The 19,836-nt window shown below is 47.7% G+C and overlaps 2 protein-coding genes across 6 annotated transcripts; one reads left to right on the forward strand and one right to left on the reverse strand.

Annotated features, from left to right (window-relative positions):
• The first annotated feature begins 1,890 nt into the window (after window positions 1-1,890).
• Window positions 1,891-11,551, forward strand: slc45a1 (solute carrier family 45 member 1). Of its 5 annotated transcripts, none has more exons than XM_069183705.1 (9): window positions 1,891-2,000; window positions 3,667-4,068; window positions 4,438-4,530; window positions 5,337-5,561; window positions 6,334-7,100; window positions 7,991-8,144; window positions 8,234-8,410; window positions 9,855-10,060; window positions 10,881-11,551. In XM_069183705.1, exons 2-9 carry the CDS (start codon window positions 3,669-3,671, stop codon window positions 11,151-11,153), a joined length of 2,295 nt encoding a protein of 764 aa, XP_069039806.1. In that variant the 5' UTR covers window positions 1,891-2,000; window positions 3,667-3,668; the 3' UTR covers window positions 11,154-11,551. The 5 variants fall into 5 exon arrangements, with proteins under 5 accessions (XP_069039806.1, XP_069039805.1, XP_069039808.1 ...); XM_069183704.1 differs by lacking the exon at window positions 1,891-2,000 and adding an exon at window positions 2,014-2,244; XM_069183706.1 differs by lacking the exon at window positions 1,891-2,000 and adding an exon at window positions 2,396-3,110 and having other exon boundaries at window positions 8,234-8,371.
• Window positions 11,552-15,981: 4,430 nt separating this feature from the next.
• Window positions 15,982-19,836, reverse strand: LOC102682611 (prothymosin alpha). The gene is made up of 5 exons (XM_006641943.3): window positions 19,644-19,836; window positions 17,970-18,056; window positions 17,491-17,554; window positions 17,120-17,211; window positions 15,982-17,006 (listed from the first exon to the last, which is right to left on the reverse strand). The coding sequence occupies exons 1-5, from the start codon at window positions 19,692-19,694 to the stop codon at window positions 16,938-16,940; spliced, it is 363 nt and encodes a 120-aa protein (XP_006642006.1). The 5' UTR covers window positions 19,695-19,836; the 3' UTR covers window positions 15,982-16,937.

Here is a 19,836-nt window from a genome sequence, read left to right on the forward strand (position 1 = left end):
GAGGAGTGAGGGTGAAAGGTTGATTTGTGCTCTTGAGCGAACATAGAGCAAGGAAAGAATTGTGACACTGTAGTCATACATACATTGTGACGTACTCAGTACGAATCACTACATGGTCTTGTCCGTATTTCTTGTGCTTTCATTATTTCGCGAAATGCTTTATCTGGGGCAATTCGGATTTTAAAAAGTGTACTGTAACGGTGCAAACGTTAGGTAAAATGCCGTAGTTCACAGTACACTGGAAAGTCCTTGTTGTAAAAATATTACACAAAAAAAAAGATCAAAGTTTGTTTTTCTTAGAAGGTAGTGCAAAGTAACACTTTACTGCTGGTGTCAGTTTATTTGGGCTTCTCAACCCTGGTCTTCAGAACCCTTGTATCTGTGGGATTACATTTTTTTATGAGCATTCAATTCATTAATCCATCAAATCCAGGATGGACGGTTTAACTCAACTATTCTGTTTTTATGAAGAACAGAACCTGCAATCTACATTTTCCTGGCACTTGAAAGTAGTAATGGAATCCTAATGGGAAGAACTGTTAATTCAGTATAAGGATCCAATGACAGAAGTAAAGAAGAAAGAACCGCCAAACACAGGCCTATGATTTAACCCAGCTGTGGACAAAATATTCAGAACTCCAAGTTAGACGAAAGACGGATTTTATCACCTCCCAGGCCAGGGCAGAACCCAGATCTCAGGTCTGTGTGACACCAGTGAAACCGAAAAAATGTGCAGCTTAGTCTCACAGACCCTCACCAGAACCTCCATTGTAGAGGGATGGGATGGTGTTTTTGTCAAACTTGCATTAAACTTGCACATCTTAAGGTATTAGTGGAGAAAAGTTCAATTATACTGGAGTACTAAAATATCTCGGAAATCACTACAGTTAATGTGCAAGCTTGTGAAACTGACGTCTCAGCAATGCACCTGTTAAGTGTGAGATTATATTTTGTGTTCTTTAAAACTCTGAGACTCCTAGGTCGGTTGTCAGACCTGTATTTTTTTTTATTAATAAAAATTAATCATAATTCCTTATACTTATATACTGATTTTCTGGACACATCATTCGAAGTGCTTTACAGGTAACTGGGACTCACTTCCACCACCACCAGTGTGTAGCAACGGCAGCCATAGTGCACCAGTACGCTCCCCACACACCAGCTCTCAGTGGACAGGAGAACAGAGTGATGAAGCCAGTTCATAGATGGGGACTATTAGGAGGTCGTGACTGGCAAAGGCCAGGGGGAAATTTGGCCAGGACGCTGGGGTAACACCACTACTCTTGTTGAGAAACACTGTCGTATTTTTAATGACCACAGAGAGTCAGGATCTCAGTTTTACATCTCATCCGAAGGACGGTGCCCTTTTACAGTATAGTGTCCCCGTCACTATACTGGGGCATTAGGACACACGCAGACCACAGTGTGAGCGCCCCCTAGTGGCCTCACTAACACCTCTTCTGGCAGTAACCTTAACTTTCCCAGGAGTTCACCTTATTACCAACAAGCTCTTTAAGGGAGCACCAGAAGATACAGCCACTGGTATTTTACATTACGTGAAAATGACTAAGGTAGTAGATATTACAATATATAATATGGATTTCTATAAGAACACATATTCCAGGATTAAACTTCAAATTACATCTGGTCTTATTCAATCAATCAAAATCTTGCCTAATATTTTAAGATATCTCTGTATATTGCGAAATTGGACAACCACAAATGTTGCAATAAGCTGTTTTTTTTAGGTAAATATTGAACATTAATTAGTGATGACATTATTTAATCGAATGAATTTCTCAGAAATCCATTCATTTACCGATTTCATCGCCTGAATTCCGGTTGCTATGGTTACGAGAGGAGAAGCAGCCGAGCTCATCTAACGGCGGGAGCGCGCATCGGGAAAGCGAAAGGCTCGGAGCGCGTAACACAGCTCCAGTGGTGCTGATGCGGCATCTGTAAGAGGGCGCTGGGAAGACTGGGGGAGAGGCAGAAAGGATGTAAGGAACAAGTCAGAGAAAAAATGAGGAAGGGAGGGAGTGACGTCGCCATAGAGACAGGGAGACGGGGCAGGGAGAGAGAGGGGGAGAGGATGAGGAAAGCTGAGACAACTGCATCAAAGACATAGGGAGAAATTAAAAAAATACATAAACATTAGAGAAGAGCAGGTACCTAAAATGAGATATTTGTCAATTGAAACAAAGAGTATGCTGTAGTTAAAGACCTGAACCCCAGAAAAAAAAGGTAATCTTCTTTCATTCGTGTTTAATTTGCACGCTTTGTCCCGGTGAGGAACAGAGCAATATATTCGTCTGCATAATCTTCACTTTGCAATACAAAGTGACAGTTCACAGAGCTTTCCACGGCCTGCACAAGAACAGGGCTCGGATCTGTAGACACACCAGATCCTGGGCGGTCCTCAGCTTGCCTGGCATGCGTCCGCGTATACTAAATACCTTGTAGATTGTAGCACAGTGTTACGGCGATAACCGCGGCTTCAAATTTCGTGGAATTTCCGTTCTTTCTCTTTCTCTCCATTGTAGTTTTATAATAAAGCGAATACTGAAGCATCCGGTCTAAAATGAAGTACGGCTACGGCGCCGTTATGGAACAGACGTGAGCTGCTGATACATTGTGAACTGCTGCTCTCAGCTGATGTGAGCACATGGGATTTTGCGCGCCGGCAAGTGAGCGGTAGATACTGCCTTCTGCATCCCAACGCGAGGGGACCTACAGTATACCAGCCAAATCACCTCCACCCAGAAGCGTCTCTGCTTCTTTGTTTCCCAGGCTGCACGCTTAGCCCGCCCTGCGCTGTCCGGGGAATCCGGAGTAGCCTCCCCCGTGCAGTGGTGCCGATCTCCTCGCTCTCCCGGTCCAAAAAAAAAAAAAAATCTGCAGTTTCATCGTGATGGCTCGTGTCTCAGCCGGACGCCGCCGCAGCGTTTCCGGCCCCGAGCGAGCACGAATTGGCGGAATCCAGGAGATGCAGGGGTCGTACATTACCAGTAGTATGCTGTTAAAAATGATTCATTTGGGCTTTAGATTGTAACGTATGGTAAGGGCATTAGACTTGCAAGCAGCAAACAAGTGCTCGTCTCTGGCATAAGGTAAAAACGGTTTTCCATAATAATAATAATCTGCGCGTCCATTGCAATTACTGGTGTAATTAGGAGTGTGAACTGTAATCGCTAGGAGATGGTTTAGCGTGAAGTAGTAATTGATGGTCTCTTATACGGTCTTTAACGTCCTTGCGTGCTCTGTTTTGTATTGTTTTATATATACATACATATTTGTGTGTTTTAATGAATGCAGCTGATGCTGCTCCGCACCTGTCAAAATGCTGGTCCCATCTCCTGACTCAGCAGCTCTCACGAACGGCGCCTTCCGCTGTGACAGCAAGACGGACACATGCCGTGACGGGAGTATATCTGCCGACAGTGCTGGGATTCAGAACGTGGGTCTCACAGGGCACAAATACAGCAGATCAACGACCGTCCTGATCTGGACTTGGCATTCTGTTTTAAATCCGACTAGCCCGATTGTTATGAATGAATGTAGCTGATGGCAGACCAAGCCAACATAATATGACCAGCAGAAAATGATTCAGACTAAAGATATTGTGCCGTTCATTCATAAGGGCTGTCATCTCCTGTCTGTGTGCAGCTATGATGTCGTCCCCTGGGGCGGGCACACCGAGCGATGCCCTCCTGCCCAGTCCGGGGGGCCCCTGCGGAGCAGCTTGGGGCCCCTCTGGCTTCCCATCATCCACCACCCGCCACCTCAGCCACCGCGCCAACAACTTCAAGCGCCACCCCAAAAGGCGGAAGCTGATCCGGCCCTCGCCCCCTCCGCCCCCCAACACCCCCTGCCCCCTGGGGCAGCTGGACCTCAGTGAGCTGCCCCCGCCGCGGCGCACCTTCCCGGAGCTGCTCTTCAACGGCTGCATCCTGTTCGGCATCGAGTTCAGCTACGCCATGGAGACGGCCTACGTCACCCCCGTGCTGCTGCAGATGGGCCTGCCCGACCAGTTCTACAGCCTGGTGTGGTTCATCAGCCCCATACTGGGTAACGCTGTGCCCCTGCTACTGAGAGAGAGTGGGAGGGCCCTGACGAGATGTACCCACACACTCAAAGTGCAGTGCAAACTGATGAACACCTAGAACGGGCCCACACTCTTTAAGAGCATGAAGAGGGGATTTCTCAACATAGCATTTTAAGACTTTTCATCTTTATTAAATATTTGCTGTTCTTGTTCTAAAAATCCTGCACTGCATGGGGTAATCAACTGTGTCAGTGATCGCTGCGGAAGTGTTTTTGTGTTCTTTTGCTGTATGTCTGTGTTGGCAACTTCATTTCCTCCTTAGGGATTATTAAGGTGTGCGGTTTTGTTAAAGGGTCAAAGCGTGATTCGCTGTGTATCTCCGGTTTCCCCAGGATTCCTGGTCCAGCCGATCCTGGGTGCGTGGAGTGACCGCTGTACTTCCTGCTTCGGCCGACGCCGGCCCTTCATCCTGGTGCTGGCCATCGGTAAGGACACGCCCTTACTGCGATCTCGCGGTGCGGCTGATCAGCCAGTGGTCACGTGACCAGCTGCGGTCCTGTGACAGAATGAGCTAACTTGGCACAGGACCATTCTCAGATTTTGTTTGTGGCCTAATTTTATAGCTTAAAACATATTGGAGCTGTCGAGGCAAATGCGTCTGCACTGGTCGACATGGTATCCAACATGTATGTCCTGGAGCAGCGTGTCACCAAGTCCTTATCTTTGCTTACTGCACTGGAGTGAGTTCACCCGTGTTTGTGTCTGTCTGCCCTGTGATGGCCTGGCGTCGCATCCAAAGTGTTCCCTGCCTTGTGCCCGTTGCTTACTGGCTCCCTTGTGACCCTGAATTGGAAAAAGCCATTAGAAAATGGGTGGATGGAGTTTAGTCTCAGATAACACAGTGTCTTAATGCATAGTCCCAAGCCAGCAGTGAAACCAGACTTGACATCTCTATAGGCAGGCTTGTTAGTTCATGCCATCAAAAGCCCCAAACCACTTGCCAAGCAGGTAGCTTCCTCCCTTCTGATTCCCATAGTGATCATAGGCTACTTGGAGATGATAACTTCTCAGCAGAAGTAATCTAAAAGCTGAATATGTATATTTCCAGGACGTGATTCTGTTATGATGATTGCTCAGTGAGTGTGTGGGGTCTGTGATTTCTGTCCTCTCCCCTTTTCTGTTTTTGACTCAAAACTCTGGAGAGTTATGTTGCCTGCGGAAAATTTCATCCTCTATATTGATTGCTCCTATGATCCCGTAGTAACCAGCCTGATCGTCTTCCCGATTCCAGGGGCGCTGTTTGGCCTGACGCTGGTGCTCAACGGCCGGGACATCGGGACAGCGCTGGCCGACACTGCGGCCAATCACAAGTGGGGGATCGTGCTGACCGTGTGCGGCGTGGTCCTGATGGACTTCAGCGCCGACTCGGCGGACAACCCCAGCCACGCGTACATGATGGACGTGTGCAGCCCGGAGGATCAGGATCGCGGCCTCAACATCCACGCGCTGCTGGCAGGTCAGGACGCACGGCCCCTCGTCCCCGGATTTCAGAGTCTGCCCCTGTAACCATTCCAGCCCTGATGCGCCTCTGCTCCACACACGCAAGGACAAGGTCCCTTGTTCCTGCGCTGTAAGCTGCAAGCAAACACAATTTCAGTCAAACAGCAGCCTGCTGTTTCCTCGCGCTCTCCTCAATAACCAGCTAGAGGCAACACTCTGGTAGATGGGCTCACCAATTTGAAATATTGATCATATTCTCCCGTTTTTATATTACAGTTCCTCGCTTTAGTTAATCTGAGCGCTGTGGTGCCACAGAAAGGGCTCTTTCATTCACGGTCGCTCATGAATTGGTACAGTGGATTTCTTCAGAAATCAAAAGACTCATGACTGGTGCATTGTGGGTTCAAGCACCTGCTGCAGGCTCTTCTGATGCGCCTTCTGTTGGGCGCAGAATTTGACATCAGTTGCTCCGGTTGCCCCAGATGTATTAGTGGGAGCCGGCACTGCCATAGCAAGGGTAATCCCGACCCTAGACCAGCATCCGGTCCAGAGGAAGAGTCACGTGCTGTCTCCTCCGCTGAATGTCACAGAAAGCAGCTCTGGCCTGCTGAGCCACAGCAGCTTGGATATGCGAATTACCTTTCTCCCTGGTAACTAAGCCAAGCTCTTTTGTGTGCCGTATTCCTTTGAAAAGGACAGTGTGTTCCCAGTCATACTGGTTTGTGACCACCGGGTCTTTCGAAGTTCAGTATCCACTGATTCTACCTCTGCTCTGTCCCTCTCGCCAGGGCTCGGCGGCGGCTTTGGCTACGTGGTTGGCGGCATCAACTGGGACCACACGGAGTTCGGGAGGTCACTGGGGGGTCAGCTGAGGGTCATCTACCTCTTCACCAGCATCACCCTTATTGTCGCCACGGCGATGACGCTCACTAGCATCCCGGAGCGGCCCCTGGCCCAGGCACATCCCCTGAAGCGTCCCAGGAACACGCTGAAGAGCCCCAGTCTGCCCCTGCCCCCCTCGCCCCCTGTCCCCCCCGGGCAGGCGCAGGTGGACGATGGAGAGGGGAATGAGGACGTGAGGGCTGCTGGGGAAGAACTCCATAGCTACCAGTGCTATGACCCGAACCCCTGCCAGCCCGACCCCCTGGCTCTGTCTGTCAGCACCCACACGCGACTCTACGCTGGCCTCACCAGCCCCCTCTCGCCTCTCAGCCCACTTACGCCCAAATACGGCAGCTTCATCAGCCGGGACAGCTCCCTCACTGGCATCAACGAGTTCGCCTCCTCTCTCGGGACGTCCTACATCGACAGCGTGCTGATCGACTGCTACACAGGACAGCAGACACCCCAGCCACCTGAGCCCGATGGCTGCACCCACCCTCTCCCAGCGGGGGACACCCCTCCCACTCTTGGATCGGGGGGAGGCCTGCCAAAGGCAGGCAGCTCAGGGATCCTGAAGCGCCCCCAAAGTCTGGCTCTGCTGGACGACACTCTGCCGCCCACGGGCCCTGGGGCAGAGAACGGCCGCAGGAGAACTGTCACCTTCAGGCAGCAGGTCAGTCTGAAAGGGCGGGGAGGAGGAAGGGAGTCTTCCAGCTTGCGCAGATCATAGGAGTTTCTCATCGTTTCATTGTCGGCAGAGGTTGCATGTTTTATCTGAAGTGCATTTTACACTTGGGGTGCACGATCATGACAGCATGGCGGCCACAGGCTCTTGGGTTCAGGTCTAAATTCCGGGTACTTGCCTGAGAGGGGTTTGCATCTTTTCCCGTGTTTTCTGTGAGGAGTTTCCTCAGTTTCCTCCCACCTTCCAAAGACTCTAAGAAGGAGTCACAGTGCTGGGGCCCTGGGTTCAATTCCTGGGGCCCTATCTGCGTGGGGTTTGTATGATCTCCCTGTGTTCGCGTGGGATTCCTTCCACAGTGTGAAGACATACTGGGAGGTTTATCGGCCTCCAGGAAGGGTGGCCCTGGGGTGAGTGTGGGTCTGTCTGTGTCTGTGCACCTGACCTGTGATGGACTGAAGTTTTTTTGGAATTACTGTTAGTTCCTTTATCTCCCATTTTAGCACAATACTTTGCTTTCCACCCTGTTTTAGTTACATGAATGTGGGGTTGCCCTTATTGAACGAGGAGAACTGAAGATGCGTAGGTGTGCTTAGTATCTCTGCATTTGTGAGCACTCTCTTTACCAGGCATGAGCTTTAAATAGGAAGGTGATTCTGCCCATTGCTGCTTTTACAACCAGGCAATCTGTGGTCAGTGTCAGCCAGGTGAGTTTGGATAGCCGTCTAGCGCAGAGCAGTTGAGATTCACTTTGCTGAGCAATAGGAAAAAATCCCATGCTTTCCTCAGTCAAAGCTCAGGTACAGAACTCAAGTTTTCAGAGACCTTATGTCTCGGTCCTGATGTGTTTCTTCCTCTTTGTCCTGTCTGCCCTGCCCCAGGTGGCAAACATCCTCCTGAACGGGGTGCGCTACGACAGCGACCTGAGCAACAGCACCGAGGTCCCAGACACTCAGCTTTCCATGAGGGTGCTGTGCAACGCCATCTACAGGATGCCCCAGCCACTGCGCAGTCTCTGCACCAACCACTTCCTGGGTAAGGGTCACCCTCCCGCACGGGGCTCTGTGTGTGTCTGTGGGGTCGCGCTGGTGTGGGGGGCTCACAGCTGTCCGTCTGTCACTCAGGCTGGCTGTCCTTTGAGGGGATGCTGCTCTTTTACACCGACTTCATGGGGGAGGCAGTGTTCGGGGGTGACCCCAAGGCCCCCCACGACTCAGAGCCCTACCGACTATACAACAGTGGGGTCAGCATGGGCTGCTGGGGTATGTGCATCTATGCCTTCAGTGCTGCCTTCTACTCTGGTAAGACACAGGCATTAACACAATTTACTCCTGTCTTTGTGGGGGAGGGCCATAGGCGCTCATTCTATTTCGTCTTCCTACCCTGTACTACAAAGAAATGGGCTGTAGATCAGTAGACCTGAAGCAATTATGTCACACTTCAGTTTAGTTGTCTGTTGTAGCTGCCTTTAAATATGTTTTATTAATGTTAGAAGTGGTTATTTGTACAGTTAAAAAGCATTGACAACAGCTAGGAATCATGAAGTACCTGTAAGCCTAGAGGCAGGGGTGTGGTTCAGGCAGGGGTCAGGATTAGATTATGCTACTACCATGCAGTCTGCAGCAGAAGCGCGAAGGAACAAGTAGTTGTGAAGTACAGGGCTGAAAACCTGAAAGAAAGAAGGAAAAATGTTTTCGTTCGGCAAGCTTTCGAAACATGTCAGTAGAGGGTGGTCATTATCACAAATCTGTCTTTCTCTGAAAACCTCATCACTATTTTTCATTTAGAAAACATTTAGAAATGCATTTACAGCCACTGATCTTAGTGGTACCCAAATGCTTCTGGCACTGTCACGTTTAAAGGACTTTAAGGCGGATATTGACACTTTCAAACTTAGCAGATGCCACCTGGTGTATGAAAAAAAGTCCTAAATAAAAGTCATTCATGTTGTGGGAATGTACCTATGTCACCTGTACCTATGTCCACCATGTACTGTACTTATATAGGAACATTTTCTCAAAGTTTGTCCACACATTGATTGTAAGCCTTGTGCGTGCATGCACTCACACAGAATAACAGCAAGGCAGCAAGGAGTAAGACACAGTGCTGACACTGTGCTGAAAATATACCACATTGTAGTCATGACGTTTGTACACTCAGCTAGGACATTGTGGTGCCAGCATCCTTCTCTGATGTTGGCACTGTGGCATGGTCTTGCCCACGCTGCACTGTCTGTAAAGCTCTCACTCTCACAGGGAACAGTTTTGAGCAATACAGCCTCTGAAGCGTGGCCAGTCGCTGCCACTACTAATGTAGAATTGCATTCAATTTAAAAAAAATGCTTCCCAGTTACTTGAAGAAAACAAACCGAGGGAGCATTCAAATCTTCAACGACACAGTGACTGATTTTTGCGATGGGTCATGCTCAAGCTAAAAATGATACCTACAGAAAACAAACCCAATTTCAAACCTGAGACAACGGCAGTTACCGTGGTTACCCTCATGCTGCGTGTTTAGCGTCACTGTCTTGGATCCAGACACGGTGACACAGGTGTCGGGGGGAAATGTCCTCGCTGGGGTTTGTCACTCTGTGGCACTGACAGAGTGACAAACAAACAGATCGGCCCGCTACCCGGCCAACTGCAAGTATGCCTTCATCTTTTTAACTGCTAACATTCCTCGTCCTCCTCTCTCTTTCCTTGTTTTTCTCCCGCTCCTGTTCCTCTCTCTCCGCCCGCCCCTCAGCGATCCTGGAGAAGCTGGAGGAGCGTTTTTCCTTGCGCTCCCTCTATTTCTTTGCGTACTTGGCGTTCGGGCTGGGCACCGGTCTCGCCACCCTCTCTACCAACCTGTACGTGGTGCTGTCCCTGTGCGTCACCTACGGCGTCCTCTTCTCCTCGCTGTGCACCCTGCCCTACTCCCTGCTCTGCGAGTACTACCAGAGCCCGCAGGTCAGAGCCGGGCCCGGCATGGGGGGCCTCTTGTGTCTTTGTGGCCTGGCCCTCGTGTTGCTGAGTCAGGGCAGCCAGGACGTTACCAAGAATGTGAGAAAGATTGCCCGAAAGCTGACGAGAGGGCAGGAGGGGGATTCGGCACGTCTTTCCCAGCTGGTTTTGTTAGTTAATTGATACAGCAGTCATACCCAGCTGTTCGGTGAATCTTTCTCCAGGTGCCCACAAGTTGGCTTTGGACTAGGCTCTTCTAGGGCTGGCTTTGTCAATGCTTTCTGGGGCTTTTAAATAGTCCGATTGAGTCCTTTCATAGTCTCGCCTGCCCAAGGCTAAACAAAATCGGTACCTGTCTGCAACCAGTCAGGACCCCATCAGGCAGAGAAGGAACTTTGTTGCTCATCTTTGAAATTATTCTGAAGCCACAATGTACATTTTGCGATGTGGCAACACGCCGTCAATTGTTAGCAAATATGTGTAGGACCAACTGAAAACAATACATCGCCCCAAATAAGGAACAAATCTGCATTTGTGAATATCATTTGTGATGTCCTCTGAAGACTAGTGTATTACAAAGGCAACTGCTTGTAATCGGTTAATTGTCAACCGAGACAAAAGGTTAAGTGTAGGATTTATTTATTCTGCTCATAAGGTTTGATCTACCTTGCCTTAACCCTCAGATTGTGGAACTGTCTGGCTATTTTATCCTACAGTAATACCTGTATGTGTGTAATTTAAGCAGCAGCAGTGTATTTAGCTATACTGGATGTGTGTCTGGTACTGTCTGTTTTGTAACGCTGTGTGTCTGCCTGTGTCGCTCCAGTTCACAGGCTCCACAGAGGACGGGACGCGGCGAGGGATGGGCATGGATATCTCCCTGCTCAGCTGCCAGTACTTCCTGGCTCAGATCCTGGTCTCCGTGGTGATGGGCCCCCTGACCTCGCTGGTGGGTGGGGCGAGGGGTGTGATGTACTTCGCGAGCGCGATGTCGTTCGTCGGCTGCCTTTATTCCTCCCTGTGTGTGGTGTACCACCTGCCCCCCCCGGACAGTGACCCCCCCCACAGCGAGGCACAGCCCTTGCTCATACATATCTAGAGACTTCCCTCCCCACCCCCTCAGGGAAGACTGTGCCTTGCACAGCTTCATTCAGCCATCTTCCTTAGAGCACAGACAGACAGGCCTCACCCTCTCGCGCTCAGTATCGGCCTGTTTCTTCACGGGCTGACAGGAATATATACACCACTGGTTTGTGTGGGAGTCAGACATTCTGATTTGTGTACGCAGACGCATCCTCACAGCCAGGTCTTGTCTGTGTATTCTTTCATGCATGGTTTTTGTGTCTCCCTGTCGGTCCACCCCTGTATGTGTCCAAAGTTCTCATCATGCTTAAAAAGCAATACCGGGGCTGTACTTTTGTATGGGGGGGAGGATGCAAAATGCTGATCTGTTGCTCAGAAATAAAACGAAAGGCCTTGCGGCACATTTGTTCAGCTGTTGCTGACTACTTGGCTGTTACTGTACGGGTTCCAGCTGCTGAAAGAGAAGTACTGTCTCCCTGACAGTGTAGCATGAAGCTGTTTTCTGGAGCCCAATCCACTTTACTCTTGTCTCCCTCACCGACCTCCTTGACCTGGTGGAGAATTCGGCTCTGTTTGTTGATCTGTCTGCCTCCGAAATGTTTCAACTCAGTCCGATTGAAAGAAACCATCTGGATTCCCATTAGCGGCTTTCCGTTCTCCAAGTGTCTCTGAGCATCTGTCTCCCTGCACTGATCACATACACGTCCAAGAACACACAAACACACATGTAGAAAGTTATTTTGGAGATTATCAGGAGGACAGGGGACTGCTTTGAGAGTTGCTAGTGGGTCCAACCACATAGGGCTCGAGCTTTTTTGCAGTCATCACCCAATTCATGGCCTCCGACTGATCCTTAACACCTGAACACCCAGCACATAGCCGGAAGCTTTGGTGGAGACTTCCTTCAGTGTTGAAAAAGCATGCTGTTAAACCTTTTAGGGGGCATTCTGATTGAGAGGCATTCAGTCACAATGCCACAGCAGCTCTCACCATTGACTCCCTTAGCCTAGCACAGATACCAAATGTCTGAACCTGTGAAATTGCATCGGATTGCTTTAGACATTTGTCCAATATCCCTGGGGTGTAAAATAACAGCAGGTCAGGCTGTGAGATGCAGACATGGGCACTTGAAAACTCACCATCTGAGTTGCGAGCTCTCAACAGGAAGGGCTGCCCTCAGAGCACTAAACACTGGTCCTGATCTTGCCCTGTGCCGGTTGTCTTGTCTCTGGCTTCCTGTACACAGTGGAACACTCCTCCCAGGCACTGTTCTCATCGTATCTCACACACTGCTCACACACAAATGCCTTGCTTTAAGGAATGTTTTATTCTGAGCCTCTGGATTGAGCTTCAGATTTTTTCTCTGAACACTGAAAAAGTGGATGGTTATCAGACCTGATTGCGTTAATCAAAAAAAACCTCTTTAGCAGCAGAACTCTCTCAAACATTCCTTAAAAGCTGTCCATGGTAAGCCATTTTTTCTCAATACTTTAAAAACAAATAAAAGCCATTATTTTATTGCGTTTTCTGTTAGTAGTACAGCTAGAAATTATTTATTTTATTATTTATTATTGATATACAAATTATTTACCTTGTTTTGATTTAAATGTATCATTTTCAAATAAAAAATACCAGTGATTAAATAATCTCTGTGTGCATAGATTGTCCTTCAAGACAGAAAGGACGGAGAGGGTGAAGGGGAGGAGAGTGGACATCACAGGGGTTTTAGGGAAAGGAGCTTGTACTGGTCTCCCCAGGTCTGGTCTTCAAGAGCAACACCTCAGGGGGTGCTGCCAATTTGTATTGGTCAATTTAAGTTGTGGAGGTTAAACTAGTCCAATTAACCCTCTTCCAGAGGTCTTTTGCTGTTGATGATTTAAGGAGATTTATTAAACCTGCTGGAATACAGACAAACCTTTGCTCTGAGTTTTAATGGATTGTATTATTAGCTCAAACGGGTGTATTTTATTTTACTTACAGTTGATGTTTTAACACTCTTATTTGGCAATAAGGTCTTTTGAAGCGCTGGGGGGGGGGAGGTTTTTAATTGTCCAGTTAGAGGCCTCCTTGGTGGTTCATGAAAACTGCCCATTCGGAACTCAGACCAAACCCTGTAGTCCAGATGTTAGGAGTCCGAGTCTGCAATCCGTCACTAGATGGCCGAGACCAGGATCTCCAGAGTCTGAATCAAGCCCAGCCAAAACTCCAGAATTGCACAAGTGAGTCAGGTATCTCTGCTTGCTAGTGACTTGGCAGGGCACCTGCAAGCTCTCATGTTACCCGTGAGAACAAGATCACTCACTGCAAGTCTACTGTGAAAGCCTAAAGGGGATCGGTGGTTCTACCACTAACCCCCATGCATTCCTCAGTGCAGGTTGAGCACTACGACAGCTGGAATTCCCCAGTAGAGACACACAAGAAGCCCATTACTTCTGGAGGCAGGGCTGGAGCTAGCTGGCCAGGGCTCTTGCAGTTCGTGGTATAAGAGAGGGCCCTATGACATGACGCTGCCTACACACTGCGAAGACCCTCCTGGCGGTTACTGTGCCGCTCCCGATGTGACAGAGTGTGGAGAGCTTGATGGGTGGGCGTGTCGGAGAAGCCTGCCAGCACTTCCTCTTTCTGTGAAAGGGATGCCATCTCTGGGCGCCGAGACATGAAGACACATCTGCCCCTTCCACATCACACGAGTACAGAAACTAAAAATAATGGTTATTCTACATTTAAAACAAAAACAAACAATTCTCCAGTTAATCACAGTTAGCTCCAGTGACTGGGTGTTTGGATAAAAGGAGCATGAAGAGACTGCATTCCAGAAGCGGGCAGCCCTGACTGAGAAGAATCTTTTATCCACCGAGTTTCAGTTTGAATGGCGTTTTCTCCGGCTGCTTGCAGGCCAAGTCTAGAGTATGGAGCTGTGTTATGGCATCGTACAGTGAGAAACGGAAAGCAAAGAAGCTCTGCACATGTGGTGGACAATTCACACTTAGTACAGTGGTTTCACAAGACTGATTTACCAATCTTCAAATTAAGGAATTGATTAGTTTCGATCCCAGGTATTAGCTTAACCATTCTTAATTATTTCTGAAATGCAGTGTTTGTTTATTTGCATCACAGAAATCTTCCAATCCAGCTGACCGAGGCTTAGAATAGGTCCAATGTGTTTCACTGGCACAAAAAACAGGAGGCTGTGCCTTGTACCCAAGGGTCTGCAGTTTGACTATGGCAACCACTGGGGAAAATGAAAAAAGAAGTATTTGCTGGTCAAAGGTCCCCCTGTGGTGGTCCTTGAGGGTCAGACCAGCATGTTGTTTATTACCTGTGGAAAGGGCTTGAACCTCAATGGCATGCACGACCTCCATTAGCAGCCTTCCTGATGTTCTTAATGTTGCCACAGTTGGACCAATGTGACCCTTTATCAACAGGTCTTAAAATGAGTTTGGAACTGGGATCATGTTAACAGCAATGACTAATGAAACCATCTTTTCAATTAAGAGAACTTGTCATGCTATATTTAAATTATTCAAAGTTTTGTACAAAATGATCTCTAAATTACTGAACCTGCGTAGCCTTGTTCACTGATCACTATTCCACATCAGAAGAAATTGATTACACTGTCACAATACAAGCTGGATTGCATCTTTCTAGATCCAGGGTTGAAGATGCCCGTCTTAAGTCCAATACTAATTGAAAAAAGGTGAGAAGAACCCATAGGACCAGAACTGGGAGATCCTGCTTGTATGCAACTTATTAAAATTTGTTTGTATAAATACAGATAGGATCGAGATGGTTTGGAAACTTGAAGACAACAAAGAGCATGCCCATGTTCTCAACAGCACTGCACTGGCAGTGTTGCTCATAACCTCAGAAACTCCCTTGGGGAAAAAGCTGATAATCTTTGTTCAAAGAATTACTTTGACTTCAACTTTAAAAAGTTCATCTGTAAAGAGAAAAATAAGCCAAATCTGACTACCAGGCTTAGTCATTCATGTAATCAAAACTTCTGTTTTCTCTCAAGGCCCCTGAAAGCCAAACACTGTAGCTGACCTAATATGGAAAGATTCTAAGATGCACAACAGTATTTCACTTTCCTTTCAGAGAGGTTTGTGCACAGCTGCAGTACCAGATCTGTCCTGCAGAGAGCAGTAATCAGCATCTTATTTCTGCTTTCAACTTCATTTGCAGTTAAATTGAATTGCAATTTGAATACAAACACAAAAGCTATTCTGCTTAACCTCTACTACCACCCAGCAAGATTTCCATCCCTAAAAAGCTCCTTTCTGAGCTAAAACCTTTTACCTATTTGCTGGTCTATGTTGTTTACCTCAATTTCTCACTACCAGGAGATCTATAATACTAAGTGTAATTGCACAGCTCACCAGCAGATGGTGGCATTATCAACAGCCAGAACTTATATGCCATATAAATATACCCTCTAGTCGAATCTAATTGGCTGACAATCAAAATGCTAGCAATATCACAAATTCTTCCTACTACAGGAAACTTCTCAACCCTGTTCCTAGAGCTACTCTAGTAATCACAGCAGTTTCATGACAAAAACCATGAACAAATTAAACCCCCAAGACTAGCAGAGCATTTAAACAAATCATAGCTCAAACTGACCATTTCCCCAAACTGCAACTTCATCCTCTACCACCATTTTTTCACCCGTTTCCATTTCCTCAGTGCTAAAAACGTGAATGGTGCAGGTTTTTAAAAACGCCAAGAGGGAACAAAATTGAGAAGCATGGTCTTGAAAGTTTTTATCTTGACCTCAGTCAATAGTTTGGCTACCAAGTCAAATTACTAAAGTTAGCTTTAAAATGACAACTGAACACCAGAAGAAAAAGACAAGACTGATTTATTTATAATTGAGAACCAGAATATACAAAGCAGTGGTCAAGCAACCAAAAAAAAAATACAAATTGAAAAACTTTGCTCAAGGGGACAGACTGTACGAGTTAATGTGGCTGCCTATATAACTTTATGAACCCTCAGGGAACACCACTGCGATATTATTCAAATCAGTCTTACAGACAAGCCGTTGTAAAATTTTAACCTGGGGTTTTTCAGACCACAAAAAAAAATCACAACTTAAAACTGTACACTGAAAAAATACAAAAAGTAGTTCAAAAAATTCATACAGAACAATGACCAAAACTTTCAGATTTAAGAAAGGGGTTAATAAACATTGCAGAATATTTCACCAGGCCATCAGGCTCCTATAAAAAAAAAGCTTGTTAACTTAATACAGTTCCGTAATTTAAAACTAGCCAAAAAAAGGAGCCCCCGCCTCAGTTTTCAGCTGTACCATACATCAGCCAAGGAAATGAAAGGGTGCCAAAAGCAGCAATGGCACTATACCTAACAAATCAGATTCTAATGCTAACAATCGTCTATTATCCCCTGCTTAACTCCAACATCTTTGGTCTTTACTGGGTTCGAGAGGTCACCATAGAGGTCTGAATATTTCCTTACGAAGAAAGGGTACAGCTGCTCAAGTGTGCATCGGCTGGTCAGGTAACAAAGTAGAAAATGTGCTTCATAGCTCAGATGTTTCGTACATATAAAAAAAGCACTCGGATCTTAAAAATGAGCCCTATTTGCAGCAATTAATAGAAACTGGTCATACAAGGACCAATAAATAACATTTTACAAAACAAAAAGTTGTGTAATGTTACAGGAATCCAGTGCGATTACAGTATTTAAAAAAAGTTCTGTAAAATGTACATAAAAAGCACAACCCTCTACTAGGTAAAGTTGACCATGCGGACAGAGCTAATGAGGATGAAGTGAGACTCTAAGCTTTTGCTTCAGCTTCTGTGGAGTCACCGTTTTCTGTCTTCTGCTTTTTTGTTTCAACTTTTTCCTGATGGAACAGAAAAGGTTCAAAGTTAGTTGCCACTTGAGAGCATCACTTTGTTCTTGAGTTAGTAAAAGCCAACTGCAGATCTCGGACATACAGGACCGAAGGAAACTTACCTCTTCCTCAGCTGGGCGCTTCACAGGGTGGCCATCAGCCTCCTCTTCTGCACCCTCTTCTCCCTCTTCATCCTCCTCCCCCTCTCCCTCAGCTAGAAGGAAATTAAAAGCAGATCAACAAGCAGACTCCACACTAACCCAAACTGGGAGTCCACTGGGCCAGTCAGCAGCCAGGTCATTTCATAACCAGATGGAATTGGTCTAGTCCGATACTCCAAAGTAATTTAGTGCATACCTCAGATTCTAATGCTTATTTGAAAATGCAGTTTTGTGCAGTTCACATCCAACAGTAGTGCAAAAGACTCAAAACAAATTCAGTCCATTTCCTCTGCTGGACAATCATATTCCCAGATATCAGGCAGGCAACTTACCTTCTTCATCTTCCTCCTCCTCATCCTCAGGGGTTTCCTCACCATGGTCAGCACCATTTGCCTCCTACAAAAGAGTGAAAATTGTTTATCACGCACTTCTCAAAAACAACCTTCACCTTGGCTGGTTTTACATTAGCACACCCACACTTAAAACTATTCATGCTTTCATCTCACCAGGAAGAATCCGACCAACATTTCTCTCTGCAACAAGTAAAGGAGAATTCCACACTGATGGGAAGGAAGAACACCCCTCAAGCTACCAAGTCTTCCTTGGGCGAGGAAGAAATCCAATCCTTCGGGCTACTGTAAACAGCTTCCACACGAAGTGGGAAGCACACAGAGCACATTCAGCTGCCTGGCTACCTCAACAAAGGGCTGTGAAGGGGGCGGGGAGTTGGCCCAACACCTGCACAGCGAGGGAGCCGAGCGCACACGCAGACAAAGGCCCGGGGGCCACAGGGGAACCGAGCTGCACTCACTGTGCCATTGGCAGGTGCGTCTCCGCTGCCGTTCTCCTTCTCCGTCTTCTCCACCTCCTCCGCCACCTCTTTCTTCTCCTTCAGATCCTGCAGAACAGGGAATTCAATACCGCGGCGTTACTTCCAGCCTCACTCCCCGCCTCCTTGACCGAACACAAACGGGAGTTCACTCTCCAAGTTTGGAAAATATTGAGTAATTGACGCCGCTCCCCTCTCCACCGCCATCCCCGCCTGCTCCTCCCACCCCTCTTTCAGCCAGAATTTATGACCCTCAACAAAAAACCCCATTCAATACGTTACGGAAGGCGGAAAAAAAAGGCCCAGGTCGGAAAACGTCTTGCCCGCAGACCGTGAGCGCCGCGCACCGCTCCCTGGGCCTCAGCCTCCGGAGCAGCTCCCGCACACCGCCGGGGGCTCCGGGGCCGCAGCCGGCGCCTCGGGGGCCCGGCGCGCCAAATTGAGACACTCGGCGCTGGAAATGCGGAATCGCACAGGTGAAGCGGACAGCGGGGCCACACGGCCGCGGAAGAAAGCCGTGGCCCCTGCTGGGCTATTAAAACCGGGGTGGTGGGGAATTCGGGGCCTTCGCTTTATTTGCCAAGTAGCGAAACTGCGGTTTCTCAACGTTTACTCTTAACCCCGAAATTTCATTCAAGTACTCGCTACCGACAGGACTTCACTTTCTGACAATTAATGTTTTCCTCAACCGCCGCACACCAACGGCTTAAAGCCGCCCCAATACCGTTATGAAAAATTCAAACGGTTCGCGAACCAACAGTCGGATTGTTCATGTTCCGCCGAACAAAGGGGCGAGGAGGAGGGGGGGGGAGTTACCAGGCAGGACGCGTGCACGAGTCCCCCCCCCCTCCTCCTCCTCACGAGCACGGCAAGCTGGGCGCGCGGCCGACTAACAGACAAAAGAATCCCAGAGAGAAACGTGGCGCGCGCTCCCCCCATACGCCGTGTGCTGCGAGAGAGGGGAGCAGGAGAAAAAAAAAAACGCGCGCGCTTCCCGCCGTTTCGCTCCCAGCCTCCTCGGGTATAAATACAGCGGCCGCGGTCCTCCAGGGACCAGACCCGGGTCAGGCGAGGTGGAGGGAGACCGAACGACGGAAACGAGACGACGCAGCTCAAGTTTATCGATGAAACCAAACTCGGAACAGGAAACGTCGGCCGTAAAGCTAGGAAAGTCCCCCCCACTCCAGTTTGAAAAGGGAAGCGTAAACGTGGGTTCTTTCGTTTTTTTTAAAAAAAACACCAGAAACCGGGAACAAAAAGCGCTAGTTTCCTCCTACAGTAAACCATCATTCTCACCTCTACGACAGGGTACAGTACCGGCTGTTAATTCCGTCCGCAAACCGTAACCGGAATATTGGAATAAATAAACAAAAGTACATTTAAGAATCTTCTATCAAGACCTAAAACAGGTCTTTAGAGATATAAATATGCATTTTCAATAAACGCAACTTGAGTAGGGCTTTTTTTTTTAAAAAAAAAGGTTTCCATGTAGTTTAACAGCATCTCGCATTTTAGACTAAAACCTATAGCGAGAACCGCGTGGTGCTGAGCAACGTGCACAAGACAAAGAAAACGAAATTAAAGCACATTTGAATAAGACAGAAGCCTTATCTTTTTTTAAAAAAAACCTCTTACTTTAACCCAAATCAAACTTACCTTAGGAGTAACCTCGGTGGTAGTGGTAGTATCAACTGCGGTATCAGCCATTATTAAAAAAATACGAGGAAACCCGAAGGATAACCAAAAAAGAAGTGGTAAATATTTCTTCTGTTGTAATGAAGGTAATGACCCCTTTCGCTGATTCAAAGTCAGAGACCCAGAGGCGAGGAGAGGAGTGAAACAAATCGCT

The sequence above is a fragment of the Lepisosteus oculatus genome, chromosome 25, assembly GCF_040954835.1.
Source record: "Lepisosteus oculatus isolate fLepOcu1 chromosome 25, fLepOcu1.hap2, whole genome shotgun sequence".
Classification (NCBI taxonomy): domain Eukaryota; kingdom Metazoa; phylum Chordata; class Actinopteri; order Semionotiformes; family Lepisosteidae; genus Lepisosteus; species Lepisosteus oculatus.